The sequence below is a fragment of the Phragmites australis genome, chromosome 8 (genome assembly GCF_958298935.1).
Source record: "Phragmites australis chromosome 8, lpPhrAust1.1, whole genome shotgun sequence".
NCBI classification, from domain to species: domain Eukaryota; kingdom Viridiplantae; phylum Streptophyta; class Magnoliopsida; order Poales; family Poaceae; genus Phragmites; species Phragmites australis.
In genome coordinates, this window is record NC_084928.1 from 3,906,159 (window position 1) to 3,923,318 (window position 17,160).

Here is a 17,160-nt window from a genome sequence, read left to right on the forward strand (position 1 = left end):
TTGGAGAATTTTAGTTTGAATTCTACACAATATTTTTAGATGAATACAGTTAAAATGGGTTGTTTATGAATTATAGAGTATGTACAAAAATCGACACATTTTTTATGGGTTTTTTGAGCTCTCAGGTACTGTTTATGGAGGAAACCGCGGGTGGCATTTTGGAGAGGAACTCCGATAAGGTGGCATTTTGGAATACACCATCCGATGCTTTCACAATCTAGCTGTTTATTTGCACAATCTGGTTTGTAAAACACAATCCACAATCCGAAACAAACAAATCCTTAGTAGAACAATGTGACCGACGCCAATGAGGTGGAGATGTGCCACCACCACCTATTTGAGGGATTCATGGCAGTGTCCTATGGTTCGGGGCACATGTAATTATATGAGGCTCTGAAGACGTGCACACGCCTCTATGCTCTCTACAACAGGGTGTGTGTCAAGAAAACGAATTATGAACAAAAAGATCTTCACCGCATCACCTGTGAACTTTAGGTGATTACTTGGACCAAAATAATCTTATGCCCATAATAATTTCTCCTTATTAAAATGGTACATTTGAATTGTTGAAATAGTACATTTAAATGTTAAATTTTAAAAAATAAAGCATGTTTATATTGAATCTTGTTTTGATATATCTATTATCTTAGTAAAACAAAGTTAAAAGGAACCACTATGTCCTCTTAAAAGGCCTAGAAATTATCACATTATTAATAGTAAAAAAGAGAGAGAAGCGCACGTACCCTCCATCGGAAGGAAAAACAAACGAAGGTGCGGTGGCTTCGTCTGAGGAACGGGTAGAGGCTTGATATCCTGGGGCAGCCTCCTCGAACAGGCAGTGGCTTCGCCGACGCAAGTACTGGCGCACGCAAGGGAAAAAAGGGAATGGGCAGCGGACGAGCCTGTGGCTCGGTGGTACGACACCATGGTGGAGTCAGCTGGTCGGGGGCTCGAACCCGCGGCCTCGTATTTTCCCCGTCAAATAGCCTCCAGGAAGGCTTCGGGAAGGGGGCCCGGTTCTAAAAAAAGGAATGGGCAGTGACATCGTATGCCAGATGCAACCGCTTGAATCCAAAGGCAACAACGGTCCTAGCGGAGAACGGGAGACAACATCTCAAAGCTGAGCACCAGCGCTGCGGAAGGCGGCGATCCCTGCGGCGGGACACGGAGAAATTCGATCCTAGAAAAAAGAAAACCTGAGCAGTGTAGAGGCAGCGACAGTAACGGCTCAAATCCGAGCAACATTGGTGTGGAAGGCATCGATCCCGGCAATGGATCAAGATAATTCTGGCCATGCATCATGTTTCTCCATTACCTCATCATGTTCCTCCACCTATCCTTCAGGTCCACCTACAGTATACAACCAGTCAACACTTCGTGAAAGATTAGTAATCAGAGAAACTTCGGTCTAATAAACAAGTACCCACCGCTGTTTTGCCGATGAAGATGTCGGGATTGTTAGTTAAAATATCCTTCCGATTGCCACTACCATGCCTACAAATGAAACAAGTAGAATAAAACAGTGAGGAACATACAAGAAAATGACAGAAATTGTCAGGAGGCAATTTGAACAGCATTAGTATAGAATGAGAAAGTTGGAATGTCAAAAACTAAATTCGAACAGCAAGACAAAATAACATACTGTTCAACACCCTCTCTTAATGTTTCTTCTAACAAGCACCACTTACTTGCCATTCTACGCTTATTTTTGTTTTCTGACGGTTGCAAAGGAGAACTGGCACTTCCTTGGGCTAGGGAAGTGCGGTCTACGTATCTGAGGTTCTGAACCCTCGGGATCAGGGGACTCCTTCCACTGCAAACAAGCGTTTACTTTTCAGCGACATGACCAAATCTAATGTTTTTGTGGTTATGCTACCAAACTAGCCTACAGGCTAACCAAAAAGGGTTTTAGTACCCAAGACATTTAAGTTGCACGTCATTGTAAACCAGACAACAGCAAAGTTTACTTCATGAGATGCACACAGACAGTCTTATGCCCTTAGGGACTGTAGTAAAGATTATTCATGATTCCTTAATTCTAATTTCCATAGCTACCTTACTGAATGCAGACTATAATACCTAGCAAAACAAATCCCACCAACTATTAGATTTTGTAACTTACATTCGATCATTTCTTGCCATGGTCAGAGCAACTTATCCAACAAAGCATATGTCCTCCATGTATTTCATAATGTATTATCCAGATTTTGCAGAAAGCAAAGCAGGAGCAGAAATGTAGCAACATAGAGAACAATTTATATTGAAAATTCAATCGAATAAACAGAAATGTATACAGATGATGTTTAATACAAATATTGACATGATAAAGGCACTGATAATCACATAGACTCTTTCAACTATAATGATAATCAAGGCTAGCTAGTATAATCACAAATTCAATTTAACATTCAAACTGAGTGAGGTATGGACTAGGGCTGTAAGTTCGGTTATTTCGGTTCGGTGTATTCGTTATTTCGGTTAATACGGTTTTGTTACTTCGGTTAATACGGTATTTTATAAAAATACGGTTTGGCATCGGTTAATACCTATTTATTTCAGTTCGGTGCGGGTAAATACCATTCCTATCAAATTTGATGCGAATTGAGAAGACGTGAATCCTAGACTGACCGATTACAAGGTCATAAAACGTGCAACTTCCGATTGCAGTTCGCCTGTGCCTCAACGACATTCATTTTTCGTGGCAGATGTTGGGTTCACAAGCTCACCGTCAATCCATAAAACATGTTTGTTACAGCTTTTATGATGTGCACAACCAGTCTACAGCAAATGTATACAAGCATAAAGACAGTGGGACTGCTAACCAACTGATGATGCAGGCCCTAAACAACAAGCATCCCAGAATACTATGATGTGCTTTTATTACATGGAAGGCTGCAACTTCAGAGTGAATTCATTTTAGGTTCTTGACTTCTTGTTGAACCAGTCGATCATGTCAGCCAAGGCCTCTTCAGCACTCTTCACGGAGGAAGCAACAGGCCAGCAGCAGCGCTGCAGCAGCACACCAGCACGCTGCACGCCCGTCGCGCCTAGCACTCCAGCAGGCAGCAACAGCAGCACTGCAGCAGTTGTTCCGGCCCAGCACGGCAGCAGCAGGGGCGCGAGTCTTTTTTCCGAAGTTCAATTTCACTCCTACTTCTCTATTCAAAACAGTGATGTTCTGTTGCTCCAAAAATCCTAAACTTTTTTGTACGTGTTACATAATATATGTGCAACCCATTTTAATTGAATTCACCCAAAAATACTATGTATAATTTAAACTAAAATTCTCCAAAAAATGCTACTTTTATAACTTCTAGCAATTGTTATGGCCTCAAATATATTTCTAAAAATCTGTTAAAATTCACTAATATTCTTCTTATGTGATTTAATAATTTCTAAAATTATTTTCAGCCCTATATTATATGGTAAAAAAGTGGATTCCTTTGTAATGCACCATTTATATGTATTTTTATAATTTCATGTGATATTCTTCTTTTAACTTAATTTGAATTCAAACATATATAAAACTAGTTCTAAAAATAAATTTAGAAATTATAACATCACATAAGAAGAATATTAGTGAATTTTACCAGTTTTTTAGAAATTTATTTGAGGCACTAACAATTGCTAGAAGTTATAAAAGTAGCCTTTTTTGGAGAATTTTAGTTTAAATTCTACACAGGATTTTTGGGTGAATTCAATGAAAATGGGTTGCACATGGATTATGTAACATGTATAAAAAGTTTTAGGATTTTTGGAGCAACCAAACATCACTGTTTTGAATAGAGAAGATAGGAGATGAAACTGAACTAGCTGTAAGCCTTACCCGCCTAATGAAAAGGTGGTAAGAGTCTGTAGGTCTGTTTATCGTTCTTTTATGAGGTGGTAGGCACCTATTTTTATAAAAAAATTTATTCGGAATATATTTAAATAATTTTTTATGTTAGAAAATATAAAAATAAAAAAAACTCGCAGGAGCACTGCAGACCAACGCCCAGCAGGCAGCAGCCTAGGTCCAGCACGGCAACAGCCCAGGGTCAACACAAACGGTTTTTTCGGTTTTCAGCCGGTTAATACCGAAAAAACCAAAGTTTCTGTAAACCGAACCGAAAACCAAAAACCGAAAAAATTGGTTTGACCGGTTCGTTTCAGTTAATTCGGTTTGGTGGTGTTCTGCACAGCCCTAGTATGGACAGTGTTCAAAAAGCAAAGGACATGTGATGAAGAAAAGAAAACTCACCTGAAAGGTCCGTGCTGTTGGGTTCCAATCCAAAAGGCTATGAAGTGTGTCTTTACTCTATCACACCTAGTTTTTAAGGGAACAAATTAGATGTATTCTACATATATGTAAGGATCAAGTTTTCATACATGCAGTGATATCATCAGTAATAACATAATTATGTCATTAATTAACAAAAATATTCCTTACAAAAGGACCTGCAGGTCTAAAAGAAAACACTAAGAAATCTTTCAGCGGCAGCAGGACTTCCATCCATCCACAGGCGTTGTCCGGAGGAATGCCAACCTATGACATGGTCTTCAGAGCGACGTCTTCCTTCACCTAGAACTCAGCACCATCGTCCAGAAGGTCTTCGAAAACTTTGCCTTCTGAGAAGCATCCAAAAGATGGAAGAAGGCAAGCGTGAGTACATAGAGTACTCAGCAAGTGAGGAAAAACATGATATGCAGTCTTCATGACAAGGAAAAGCTGGACTCAGGATACCTGCAACTATGCCAAACTAAACTAGGACTCAAAAGACATAGCAACCTATTTACTAGGTTATGACTCCAACAATAAAGGAAATAACTTATCGGATTCCATCCGACTACCAGATTCACCAGATATCTCATATCCGGCTACCGACTCATCGGGGTTTCCACCACCCAACTACCCAAACCAACCATTCAGGATCCCCACTAATTATAAAGAAGTCCAAACCCGCTCTTAACCGTGAGCACGACTGATCAATCAATTTTATTACCCTGCAGAGTTTACACACTTTTACCCATGAGTCGTGATTCCCGTTTTGCTTTATACTTCCGGGGTGTAGAGTCGCACTACAATGCCGTTATAAAGCGCCTCCAAATCTATATGCACCCACTAAGATTTCACCGCTAACAGAGATTCCATCTACTGCAGAGGCTCCCTCTTGTATCACTTAACCGTCCACTGGTGCGTACAGAACATGAAGGACAACTAATTATTTGGTCAGACCGTACTCGTATAGACCTCGCGGTTGTGCTGTTATGTCGGGTAACATGCTTCACAAACCCGTCCTTAGAATCCCACATAGGAAAAAACACAACCCTATTATACAGCTCCACACAACAACAATGAGTGTGTGTTGTGGCGGCGGCCTTCATGCTGCCGCAATTTTCTGTGCAGGGCAGGGCGAGCACGTGCAGGCGAGTGCGACAACGGTCAAGCACGACAGTGGCGTGCGGCCGAGCGGCTGCGAGCGTGCACGTGCAAGCGAGTGCGGTAGTAGTCGAGCGACTGCGGGCGAGCGTGGCGGTTATTGTGCCATTGACGCTGACGAAGCTCGCGCGTGGCGGCTCTAGCTCGAGCCGGAGCCGGCTTGTTTCATTTTTTTTTTGTTTTTTAAGGAGGCATCACTGCTGGATGGGAGCCCGGCAGTGATAGTGCTCAGACTATCACTGCCGGTTCTAAAACCGGTAGTGAAATAAGTTGTCAGTGCAGTAGTGTTATGTATATGCCCATTTTTAATGTTGATACAGACATAATCGATATAAAAACATGGACACATACATATAATAAGGAACACATTGATAACAGTTCATTGCAATGTTTATCACAACGAAATTATTCATTTCGATCCACAGTACTAAAACTTAAAACTGCATTGCCTTAAACGAGCAAGTTCGCCAGGCATCTTAGGATACTAAACCATACCAACTAGTACATGTTGTTCATCCACTGCTGATGAGCAAAAGCTCCCTGCTGATCATCAGTCCAGGCCGTCTGGCTCCCTGCCCCCGTCATTACCGGAGCTGCTGGAGGAGCCACTACCATCTGCAGATCACCATTCCAGGCCGTCTGGCTGCTGCTCGCCTGGTCGGCGCGGTAAAGGAAGGGCGACCAGACCTGGGCCAGGTTGTTCATGGCGGCGCGCTGGGTTGAACCCTGACCTCCGGCGCCGCTCGGGTTGTAGCCGCCGCCGGCGTAGGCGAGCGTCTCCCAGCCGGAAGAGTTCTGCACCCAGGGCTCTGCGTCGTAGAGACCGACATCGTTGATGCTGTAGCGCTGCCTCCTGGTGGCGCTCTCCCGCCTACGGAAGTACTTCTGCGCGTGGCTGGAGACCTGCACCGGCGTCTTGGTTTTGACAAAGTACATGGAGATGTTCTTCCAATCGCCACGGCCGTACACGCGCAGACCGCGGAGGAACAACCTGCAGTGAGACCAGGGTTCAGAATAAACAAGTTATATATATATATATATATAATCTCAACGACTGTTCGAAAAACAATCTCTACTCCTGTTGAACTTATCCCACTTTATTGATTTGAAAATCAATTAATTAACTTTTCTTGGGTCCCAAAACAAATTACTAGATTTATTTCTTGTTTCAAAAAACAGCTTTGCCAATTTACAATCACGTGAAAATTTCTTATATATATCTTAATCATCTAAAACTTAATTATCGTGTCAAACTTATTTATTTGTGGATTCTATGATATGAGTAGTTATTTATAGGGGAAAAAAGGAAAAGGTGCATAAAAAGTTTTTGAAATAACAGTGATCACACCATGCACAAAAAAAAAAAAAAAAATCATAACCATGGATATGATCACTTTGCTAAGTCCTAATCTGTTTTCTAGGAATAATCATAACACCTTATTTGATGCGGTGAACATATGTGGCCAATACAAGTTATATACAGTTCTCCAATTTATTGCTACTAATTTATTAGTGGAACACCTTCCTATTATCTCATGTGAACAGTCAATAGAAGAAACAAATGTTGAATTTGGATTTTGTTACTCTCAAGATCAGTGATACACAAACAAAAAAGGGGGAAAATCAAAGTTGACGTTATTAAACACTAAAATACTTGGAGCAACCGATATTTCCCTAAAAATGGAATTCGGATCTTGTCGATCCATACTCTCAACTCAAGATCAGTGACAACAAAAACCAAATCTTCCCATCTCATGATAATCAATACCCCACACCACATCCTTAATAAGTGTATTGATAATTCACATGAGAGGCGATGAAAGCCTCTCCAAAACAATGCAATATAAATAAAAGAATCCGATCTCGTGTATGTGAGTGAGAGAAAGATTCAAGGATATCTAGCAAATCAATAACCTGTGCTCCTCCGTTGTCCAAAACCTCCCCGTGTGCCTCACCGGCTGAGGAGCGAACTGCCACTCCGGCGCCGCCGCCTCCGCTGTCTTCATGGCCCCTGTCTCCTTAGTCAAAGAACCAAGCAACATCTCCATGTTGTCCATGTTTGGATCCTCCACCGGCATCCCAAAGTTGTTGTTCACGAGGTCACTGCCCACCGCCGTAGCCTGGTCGAAGGTGTCGCCGGTGCCGCTCTTCTCTTGGCACTGCGTCATCTGCATCATCCCCACCACAAGATCAACGTACAAGTCGGTTACCTGATGCTTCTCCTTCCAAGGGAACCTTGCTTGAAGCACATCCACAATGTCATAGTGCTTCTTGTTGGTGTCGTCGTAGTAGCCATTGTTGTTGTTGTTGTTGTTGTGCCTAACGATGAGTGATTTTGCCATCTCTATTTCGGAGGGTTTCCACTCCCCATTGAACATGGGATCCATGTGACCTGACATGGGGGCTGAGGGTTGAGTACTACACAAAAGTTGGTAGTATGAACTATGAAGAGGGTTGTTGGGATGAGAAGAATGGTGAGCACAAGGCAGGGTATTTATAGGCCTCGGTAAATCTTTTTGTCCAGGTTTCAATTAACTGGAAACTTGATGGCAAGTCAAACAATGAATATTTAATAACAAAGTCAAAGATATGGAAACACGAAACTCATATCTCCATGTTAATATATTACAAGCATCACTCTCATTCCATAAGTCTAATCTAGAATGCATCAGCAACTCAGTTGAACGAGAGATATCGATGGCTTTAGGACTCGCGAGATCACAGATCCACAGTCGTATTAAAAATGACCTGATGGTTAATTTGATTAAGGAGAGCCTATAGCACGTGTAAATGCCAATTGCACGCAACCCGAGGCAGAGAATGTCGAACTAACAATGCCTCGATCTATGGCCCGTACGTATAAGTATAGTAGTAGCTCTTAAGCGTAAGCATGCAGCACGCACATCAGCACGTGTTCAGTGTCACACGTACGTGTGATCATCCAAAGGCAGCAATTGTTGCAGGCCGGCCTCGACATGCATATTGTCAACTTGGCAGCGCAAACATGATAGAACACACGGCGTGCAGGCCTAGCTAGATGATAGAACACACGTATGTGTACTTATGTACGCATGCGTGTACTTGAGAGTAGAGGCATGCAGACAACATCGGCGCAGCCCAGTTTTGCGTCGAGAGATTAGCTAATGAGGTGTGTCAAGGGACACGTGCACACGCCAGGGGTCGCACGTGTGGACGTGCACTGCCATGCAGGCAGGGATCATGCATACCACCGCCAGTGCCGCCGTCCTCGAGCACACCGGAAGGCGAGTACCGGTGCCTGGTTTGGCTACTATCACTTGACTCCATCGTCATTAGTGAAGTTCCATGACTGCATGCATGCTTCATTTCAACTCGTCACATGATCTCTCTCTCTCTCTCTCTCTCTCTCTCTCTCTCTCTCTCTCTCTCTCTCTCTCTCTCTCTCTCTCTCTCTCTCTCTAACCGAATGCGTTGACGTGTTACTACTACATAAATTATCATGAACAGATTGAATCATATCTGCATATCTTTTCTTGAGATTTCTTGTGACATGGCACTCAATAGTTTTGTCTTAGATATGGCTAGCTTGTTGGCCCAACAAGCCCAAAGGAACGTGGTTGATCGAAGAAGGCCTCGGCCTACCGTCCCAGATGGCCCGGGATTAAGGTCCAGAGAACTCTTGTGGCACACATCGTCGCGACACTGCGTCACGCCACGGCCTCGGGGGGAGGGAGACGGCCAGAACAAGAAAGTGGTTTGCAGCAGCGCGAGCCATGGCGTCGAGTTCGAGCCTGAGTTTGGCGAAGACCATGGCCTCCGGCATCCTCCTCCACCGCCGCGCCGTCCCCAACGCCTCCTTCCTCCGGGGAACGGGAAGAATAGCGGACGCCGGGAGGAGCAAGAACCATGGCTTCTCCGCTTCCTCCTCCAACGGTACCTCCGTACCTGCTCCCCTCACTCCATATTTTCTTTGTTGTCAGTAGGCTCGAGTTGTTGGTGTGCGGTTTAATTCAGTCCAAGAAATCGGTCTCTCTTGATCTAACGAATTGACGCAGATAGTGAAACCTTGGGGGTGTACCATATGCAAGGCTTGATCCATCCTAGCCATACTGAACTTCCCGTGGCCTCTAGGGTGTACCTTGTGTTATGTTTCAAGAAAATTAGCAGCTTCTTGATTTCTTGCTTCCGCTTCCAACTAAGTGGAAGTTCAATTGAGTCTTTCTAATTCCATTCAGACGACATGCTCTGGAATTAGCAAAGAAGAAATGCATTTGGGGATGAGTTTCATGTAAACATTGTAGTATATTTTGGGATTTGGGAGAATTGAGATCATGAAGCCGAATTTGTATCTTGGGAACCGAATTGCTCTGCATGCCTGCATTTGTTACCCTATGTTGTGTAAATGTCCAAATCAGCCTTTTTCTTGTGCAGGAGATGCTTATCTGCATTTTTCATAGCGCTACTAGGATTTAAGCTGAATGTAGAACCGGGTCAAAATTTCCATGATGTAGGTGCAGCTGTGCCGTCCCTGACGAGTGACTCAGAGAAGAAGGGCCCTGTGATCATGGAAATTCCACTGGACAAGATCCGGAGGCCACTGATGCGAACACGTGCAAATGATCCAGCCAAGGTGCAAGAGCTCATGGACAGTATCCGTGTCATCGGACTCCAAGTACCTGTGGGTATCTATATAATCCTGATCTAGTAAGAAAGAATTCTATCAGATTCGATCTTTATTATTAGGGATTTAGTACACATGTATCAATTTATAACTGAATTTTGATCTAATGCTTTTACCTATTCCACCTCGATTGAATTCAGTGAATCCCAATCAATTTGTTTTTAGGCATAATGAAGCTGATTTGCGATTTTATTGATGTTTGTTGGAATGAGATTGCGCCAAAGTTGATGCCAATTCGCTTATGTATGTGTGTTGCACTACTTTATCCAAAAATGTTACTCTTTACTTTATTGTCTACATATAACATCACAGAACTATGACCCATTTGTTCCTGACCATCTTACAAGAGCTGTGCCCATTTATTTCACATAGTTATCTTGAAAGCCGGAATTGTAAAGTTGGCATCATTGATTGATAAAGCTGATGCACTGACTCTCTAAAGCTTCCGTTGAGCTTAAGAGAGCAGGGAGGCACTATTTTGTTTAGAATGAGTTTTGCTAGGATCAGTTGAGTTCTGTATTGTGTCATCCTACAGCTCACAGAAAGAAACGAAATCAACATGCATTTTAGTGTTGGGTTTTGTTGGGTAATATGCCGCTTGCTATACTTGATCAACGAATTTGTAATATTGAACTACTCATGAAAAAGAACTGAACTTCTTTTCCTTTTTTTTTTTTGTTCCGAACAATGTACTTTCGGAGCTTATTGATTATGGTTTTTTTGTGAGTCTAACTAGAGTCATAATATACTGATATTATTTTCCTCAGAGGAGTAAAAGGAACTGTTGGATTTCATTTACTGGTTCATGATATGAGATTCAGAAGGGCTTCTTGAATCTTGAACATAGTTATATGACGTAGGATACATGGAGTTCAAAAGCATCTGCATTTTGTTATTTCATCTGCATGCAAGAACTTATGTTGACTTTCTAATATTGTCGATTTACTTTGCAATGATTCTTACTTGGTTCAGTTTCTTCAATATACAGATTGATGTGCTGGAGGTCGATGGAGTTTACTATGGTGGGTAGTTCAGCCCCAATTTGCCACTCCCAGTCTCATCACTTTAAAATATATGTCCATTTTCCTTATGTTGAATATGCTCCCATGCGACCTTCAGGTTTTTCTGGATGCCACCGCTACGAGGCTCACCAGCGCCTAGGCCTCCCTACCATCCGCTGTAAAGTGCGTCGAGGGACAAAGGAAACACTGAGGTGAGACCATCCTCCTCGAGCATGGATGGTCCATTGCAACTTCAAATGATTTGATGCACTAAGCAGTCTGGTCTTTCAGGCACCATATGCGATGAATTGGATGGTACTGATGACCGATGAACTTCTTCAGCCAGAAAGTGTTGTGTATCTAGTTCTAAAATGACCACCTCTTCTTCATCGTCTTTTGTGATCCTTCATAGTTGTAACTTGTAAATGTTACCCATAAGATCGGTGAACAGTACTTCTGAACTCTTCAGCAAAGGAAATGTGGTGCCTTGCCTAGAAGTTCCTTTTACATGGAGTAGGATGACTGGAAGAGCAACCGAATGCAAAGTTGGGTGGATGTGTAGCCAGCCAGTCAGGAGATGACTCTATTCCTCCCTGCAGCTTGATTAATACATTTTAAGAGAGAAAATTGGGGTTTTAACTTTATGTTGTTTATACAAGTAATACACTTTCAGTTTAAACTCAAATTCTTATTAGTTGTAACATTTCTAGAAACTCAAAAACAATAGTCTCTAAATGAGCAAAGAAAATTTTCGGCCAAAAAAACTAATTAAAGAATATATGTATCTTGTGTTATCAGGCAACATCACTTTTCTTTTTAGAGAAGTTATGTCAGAAAACATCTTTTTGTGGAGAGAAATATCAGAAAACATCTGACCACTCAAGTGAGTGTTCATGAGAATTTGGCCAATAAATGTAAGGCGGCTGTGGCCCAGTAGACCTTTTTTGGGCCTTAGCATGTGGTCTGTAAATTTTAATTGCATTTTTCCTTTTTTATAAGGCCCAACTAACTGGCCATTTTTTTTTGGAAAAAAAAAATCCATATTTCATCTCTCGATTTTACCTGCAGTTTAATTTTAACCCCCAACTCTTGTTCCAATCAATTTACGTCCCTCATCTTGTTGTACCATTCAAATTTGCTCCTTAGCCATATTTTTGTCCCAGGTGGCGCGCTGACGTGGAACCTAGAGTTGGCTCAGCCTGGTTTCTTTCCTCTCTCTCCTTCTTTCCCCATTTGCCGACGCCCTAATCTCTAACTCATACGGCGTGCCACCACCTCCCCTATCGATTTCTCCTTCGATGCTAGTCGGGCTCACCAAACGGTGCTCACTCAACTCGTGCTCCCGTTCTATCAAGACTGCTAGGCAATCCGATGAGCAATCAAACAGAAACGAGAGAAATCAAAGCAGATTCAAAGTGGATAGGGAAATTTGGGGAAGAATGCTATTGTTCATGATGAACTCATGGTTATGCTACAAGCATATGCAAATGGAATAATGTCTAGAAGCTTCCCCGACTAGGTTATAACCATCCCAATCCGATTACAACTCACGTGGAATCAACAAAAGCAAGTAAAAAGTAACCAGAAGCTTAACTAAATATTATCCGGCAAACTCTATTGTTTATCGAATGAAACTACCGTTTAACTGACGATCCACGCACGCATAATTGAGCCGAGTTGTCGGGATCATCCGATAGAAGTGAAGCGGTATCCTTGCATCCATGCCATCCCTCCACCAGGGTCATGACAAATGTCCCCTCCTTGAAAGAGCACTTGCCCTCAAGTATTGTTGCCGAACTAAAAAACTAGAGAACTGTTAGGACTTTCGTCTGAAGAATGGTCCTGCGGCCACCATTTCCTAATGATGCTTTGGTAGAACAATGGAAATGTTGCTTCACAAATATTTTATCCTCCCAAATAGCCTCCTTAGGTGGGCTGTTATCCCATTGCACGAGCTGTTGGGTTACCACTGCATCGTTCCTTGGTAATGCTCTGGTATCCAAGACCTCAACTGGAGAAAACTTGATTTGTCCATGGGTATCCACCAGTGGAAAATTAGCACAAGGTATGGCATGAGCTGGCTGACATGCAAGACTAGATGGATCTAGGCGTCGACAGGAAACTGCAGCTTGTATGCAACAGCTCCTATCTTCTGGATGATCATAAATGGACAATAGTACTTGGATGTAAGCTTGAGGGAACCTCTAAGTCTCAAAGCTGCTTGATTGTATGGTTGCATCTTGAGATACACAAAGTCTCCACATTGAACTTTCTCTTAGAACAATTTTTGTCAGCAAACTTCCTTATTCGTGCTTGAGCCTACAAGAGATTTTCTCTGAGTTTGGATATAACTTCTCTTTTCTATGCTATGAAATCCTTTATTGGGGATTCAGGTCCTGGTACCGGGACTTCACTAATGAGGGGTGGTGGATAACCATACAAAGCTAGAAATGGTGTGCACTTTAGTTATGTATGATGATTAGTGTTATACCACCATTCGGCAAATGGCAAACAATGAAACCACCTCTTTGGCTCCCCAAACACCATACACCTTAGATATGTCTCTAGGCATTGATTAACCCTCTCAGTCTATCCATCACTCTAAGGGTGGTAAGCTGAACTAAATCTGAGAGATACTTTGTGAGATTTGAATATTGCTTGCCATAGATCACTGAGAAATATTCTATCTCTATCTAAAATTATAGTAGTTGGTAACCCATGCAGTCTAAATATATTATCCATGAATGTTTGTGCAACATTTGCATCAGTAAATGGGTGGCTCAAGGTAGGAAATGGGAATATCAGGAATGGGCAGAGGGTTAAGCAAACCTAGGTAGTGGCAGTGTTCTCCTTTTGACCTTTGACAGGTTGGGCATGTTGTCACAAATTCTTCAAATGGCTTCTTTAGTCCATTCGAATAAAAAAGCCTTTTGACTCTCTGATAGGTTGTTGCTATGCCTGAATGTCCCCCCCCCCCCACAAGTAGAAGTGTGCAAGGATTTTAGTATATTATCCTAAATTTCCTTGCCCAGTCCCATATGTAGTCTTCCTTTGTACTTGAGTATACCATTATGTAATGTGTAATCTGAGTTTGGATTTGATGAGACTGCTAATTGAGAAAGCAGTTGCTGACATTGCTGGTCATTCTCATAACTTTTCAAGACTTCCTTCACCCAAAGTGGTTGAACTATGGAGATGGCTTGACAGACATTCTCAATCCTTGAGAGAGCATCATCAGCCTTGTTTTCTTTTTCTTTCTTATATTCCACCACATAGTCCAACTGGAGCAACTTTGGCATAAGCTTGTGTTGTATCCCCTTAGAAAGTCTTTGTTCAGCAATAAACTTGAAGCTTTGCTGGGCGGTTCTGAATATAAGTTTAGTCCCCATAAAGTAGTGCTTCCACCTTTTGACAGCTTCAAGAATTTCTAGGGCTTCTTTTTCATATGTAGAATGTGCCCACCCCTTTTAACTCAATGACTGGTTGTGATAAGCAATGGCCTACCCATTCTGCATAAGTATAGTTTATATCCCAATTCCACTTGCATCTATCTCCAAAACAAAGGGCCGAGAAAAATTTGGTAGAGCAAGGACTGGTACTAATACAAGTTTTTCCTTGATTTCTTCAAAAGCCTAAGGTTGGGATGTTCCCCAATTGAATGAGTTTTTCTATACAACATCATGTAATGGCTTGCAAATAATACCAAAGTTTTTGACAAACCTTCTATAATACCCAGCAAGTCGCAAGAAGCTTCTGAGCTCAGTAGTATTTTATGGAATAGTCCAGTTTTTAACTTCCTCTACCTTGGTCTTGTCTGTTGATAAACCTACCTCATTGATCACATGATCTAAGTACTCAATTTATCTAACAGCAAAAGTACATTTTATCCTTTTTGCCTTGGGCTGGTTCTCCTGAAGGATCTGCAACACTATAGCTAGATGATATTTGTGTTCTTTCAAATCTTTACTATAAACCAGAATATCATCAAAGAATATCAGTACAAACTTTATGAGATGAACAACAAAGACTTGATTCATCATGGCCTGAAAGGTGGATGGAGCATTTGTTCATTAGGATTTGATGGAAGCTTGACCTTAAATCAGCTTGGAGAAGTATATAGCTCCATGTAGCTCATCAGAAAGGTCATCAACCACAGATATTGGGAATTTGTTTTTAATGGTTTGATCATTTAACTGCTTATAATCCACATAAAACCTCAAGGTTCCATCTTTCTTCATGGACAGAGTTGAGGGAAAGGAGTAAGGACTTTCACTATGTTGTATTAGCCCTTGATCTAACATATGTTTGGCCAGCTTTTCAACTTCATCTTTTTGGTAATGGGGAATCCTTTAGAACAAATTAATCATGTACCACTAAAAAATTATCAAATCCCTTGATATGTCAATGACATATAAGGGAACAATAAAATTCATAGTGGCACAGGAGAAATTCTCTCAATCCTTTAAGGCCTCATATTTAGGGGTATACTACTAGGCTTCAGTGGTATGGAGTGGACATAGTTTCTACTAGGGGGTAACCCAGTAGACTCAGCAAACACCTCTATAAATTCTTCCAACAGTGCTAAGATTTCTGAGTCCAACTCTTCTCCTACAGCTTTAATTTTAGGTAATGCACTTAGTTGGAGTATATAGCCCATTACTCCTTTACAAAGCATCTTGTCAAACCTCTTGGCCTCTGGGGCACATCCTAGTTCAAGTTGCAGACAATCCTTGAAACTTACTTGATTTGTTCCATTTGTGTATATAGTTAATATCCTTTCCTTCAAATCAATACTAATTGGAATGTGTTGGTATATCTAGTCACATCCAAGTATAACATCATAACTCTTCAATTCAAGCAATAGGAACATGTCCTGGAACCTCTCCTTTGTATTTGATAAGCACCATGTGGTGAATAACCTCCAGAGTGTAATTCTCCCCCTCCAACTACCCTTACATCCTGGAGAGTAGTATGTTTAATCAAACAATCTGCTTTGTTAGCAAAGGACACATCCAGGAAACTATTGGCGCTTCCACAATCAACTAGAGCTACACCTCTTTATCCCCCAATTATCAATGGAAAACAAAAAGTATCCATAGTCCTAATACCCTGAATAGCATGCCTGGAGATTTCCATTAAATATGGGGTTGATATCTGGTTTTTGACTTATGTAGCTATCATTTCTTCTTGCCCACCATCATGGTTACTCATCTCTTCAGGTTCCATGGTCATAGCATGAGCTGCATTTTGGTAGTATTTGCACTTGGTCTTGTTCTTAGGTGTTCAAGGAGCTAAACATTTCCAACAGATTCATGGCTCCTTATGTTTGACAGAAATCAAAGGTAGCTTATCAGGTCTGTTCACCACTTCCAACTTGGGTATACCTGTATTGTTCCTGTTCTAAAAAACAACAATAGGAGCAGTCTTGTTTGGAGTTATTGAGAAGGGATAGAATTTCCTACACATGGTTGCCTTCTTCAGTTCCTTAGTAATTCCATATGCCTCATCTAGAGTATTGGGCTTATGGGGCTTAAGAAAGTGTTTTATCTTATCCTTCAAGCCTCTGACAAAGCACCTAACATAATAGTCTTCTTGCAGACCTAGATGCTACCTCTGTATTCCAGCCATCAATTCTTCAAACTTGTCAATGTTATTAGCAACACTTGTCTCCTGGGCTAAAGAGTGGAAGATCTCAACACTGTCAAACATGATGTGTTCTGAGAAACGGTTGTAGACCATGGTGCAGAATTGATACCACCTAACTTGTTTGGTTGAAAATCTCAAGCCTAACCACCAGTGATCGTCCTTCTTCATACAATGTGATGTTGCTTTTTTTTTCCCACATCTCCATATGCACTAGCCAATTCAAAGTACTTTTCACACTGTCTAGTCCACCCATTGGGATTTTCTCCTTGAAAAGATGGAAGCTCAAACTTAGGCATAGAAATGGACAGACTGAAGGATCATTCCTGCCCCTTTGAACCTGACTATCCTGGTGATTCCACTGACCATGCTTACCAAAAGACTCATGAAATCTAGCATGAGGGGGCACATATGCATTTGGATGAGTGGACTTATGA

The 17,160-nt window shown here is 41.7% G+C and overlaps 2 protein-coding genes across 4 annotated transcripts; one reads left to right on the forward strand and one right to left on the reverse strand.

Annotated features, from left to right (window-relative positions):
* Positions 1-5,917: 5,917 nt before the first annotated feature.
* On the reverse strand, positions 5,918-7,806 carry LOC133927533 (uncharacterized). The gene is made up of 2 exons (XM_062374005.1): positions 7,334-7,806; positions 5,918-6,410 (listed from the first exon to the last, which is right to left on the reverse strand). Exons 1-2 carry the CDS (start codon positions 7,804-7,806, stop codon positions 5,918-5,920), a joined length of 966 nt encoding a protein of 321 aa, XP_062229989.1.
* A 1,291-nt stretch (positions 7,807-9,097) lies between these two features.
* LOC133926338 (sulfiredoxin, chloroplastic/mitochondrial-like) lies at positions 9,098-11,719 on the forward strand. Of its 3 annotated transcripts, none has more exons than XM_062372228.1 (5): positions 9,098-9,331; positions 9,910-10,102; positions 11,052-11,101; positions 11,199-11,292; positions 11,372-11,719. In XM_062372228.1, the coding sequence occupies exons 1-5, from the start codon at positions 9,172-9,174 to the stop codon at positions 11,385-11,387; spliced, it is 513 nt and encodes a 170-aa protein (XP_062228212.1). In that variant the 5' UTR covers positions 9,098-9,171; the 3' UTR covers positions 11,388-11,719. The 3 variants fall into 3 exon arrangements, with proteins under 3 accessions (XP_062228212.1, XP_062228215.1, XP_062228214.1); XM_062372231.1 differs by having other exon boundaries at positions 9,910-10,076; positions 11,068-11,101; XM_062372230.1 differs by having other exon boundaries at positions 9,916-10,102.
* Positions 11,720-17,160: the final 5,441 nt, after the last annotated feature.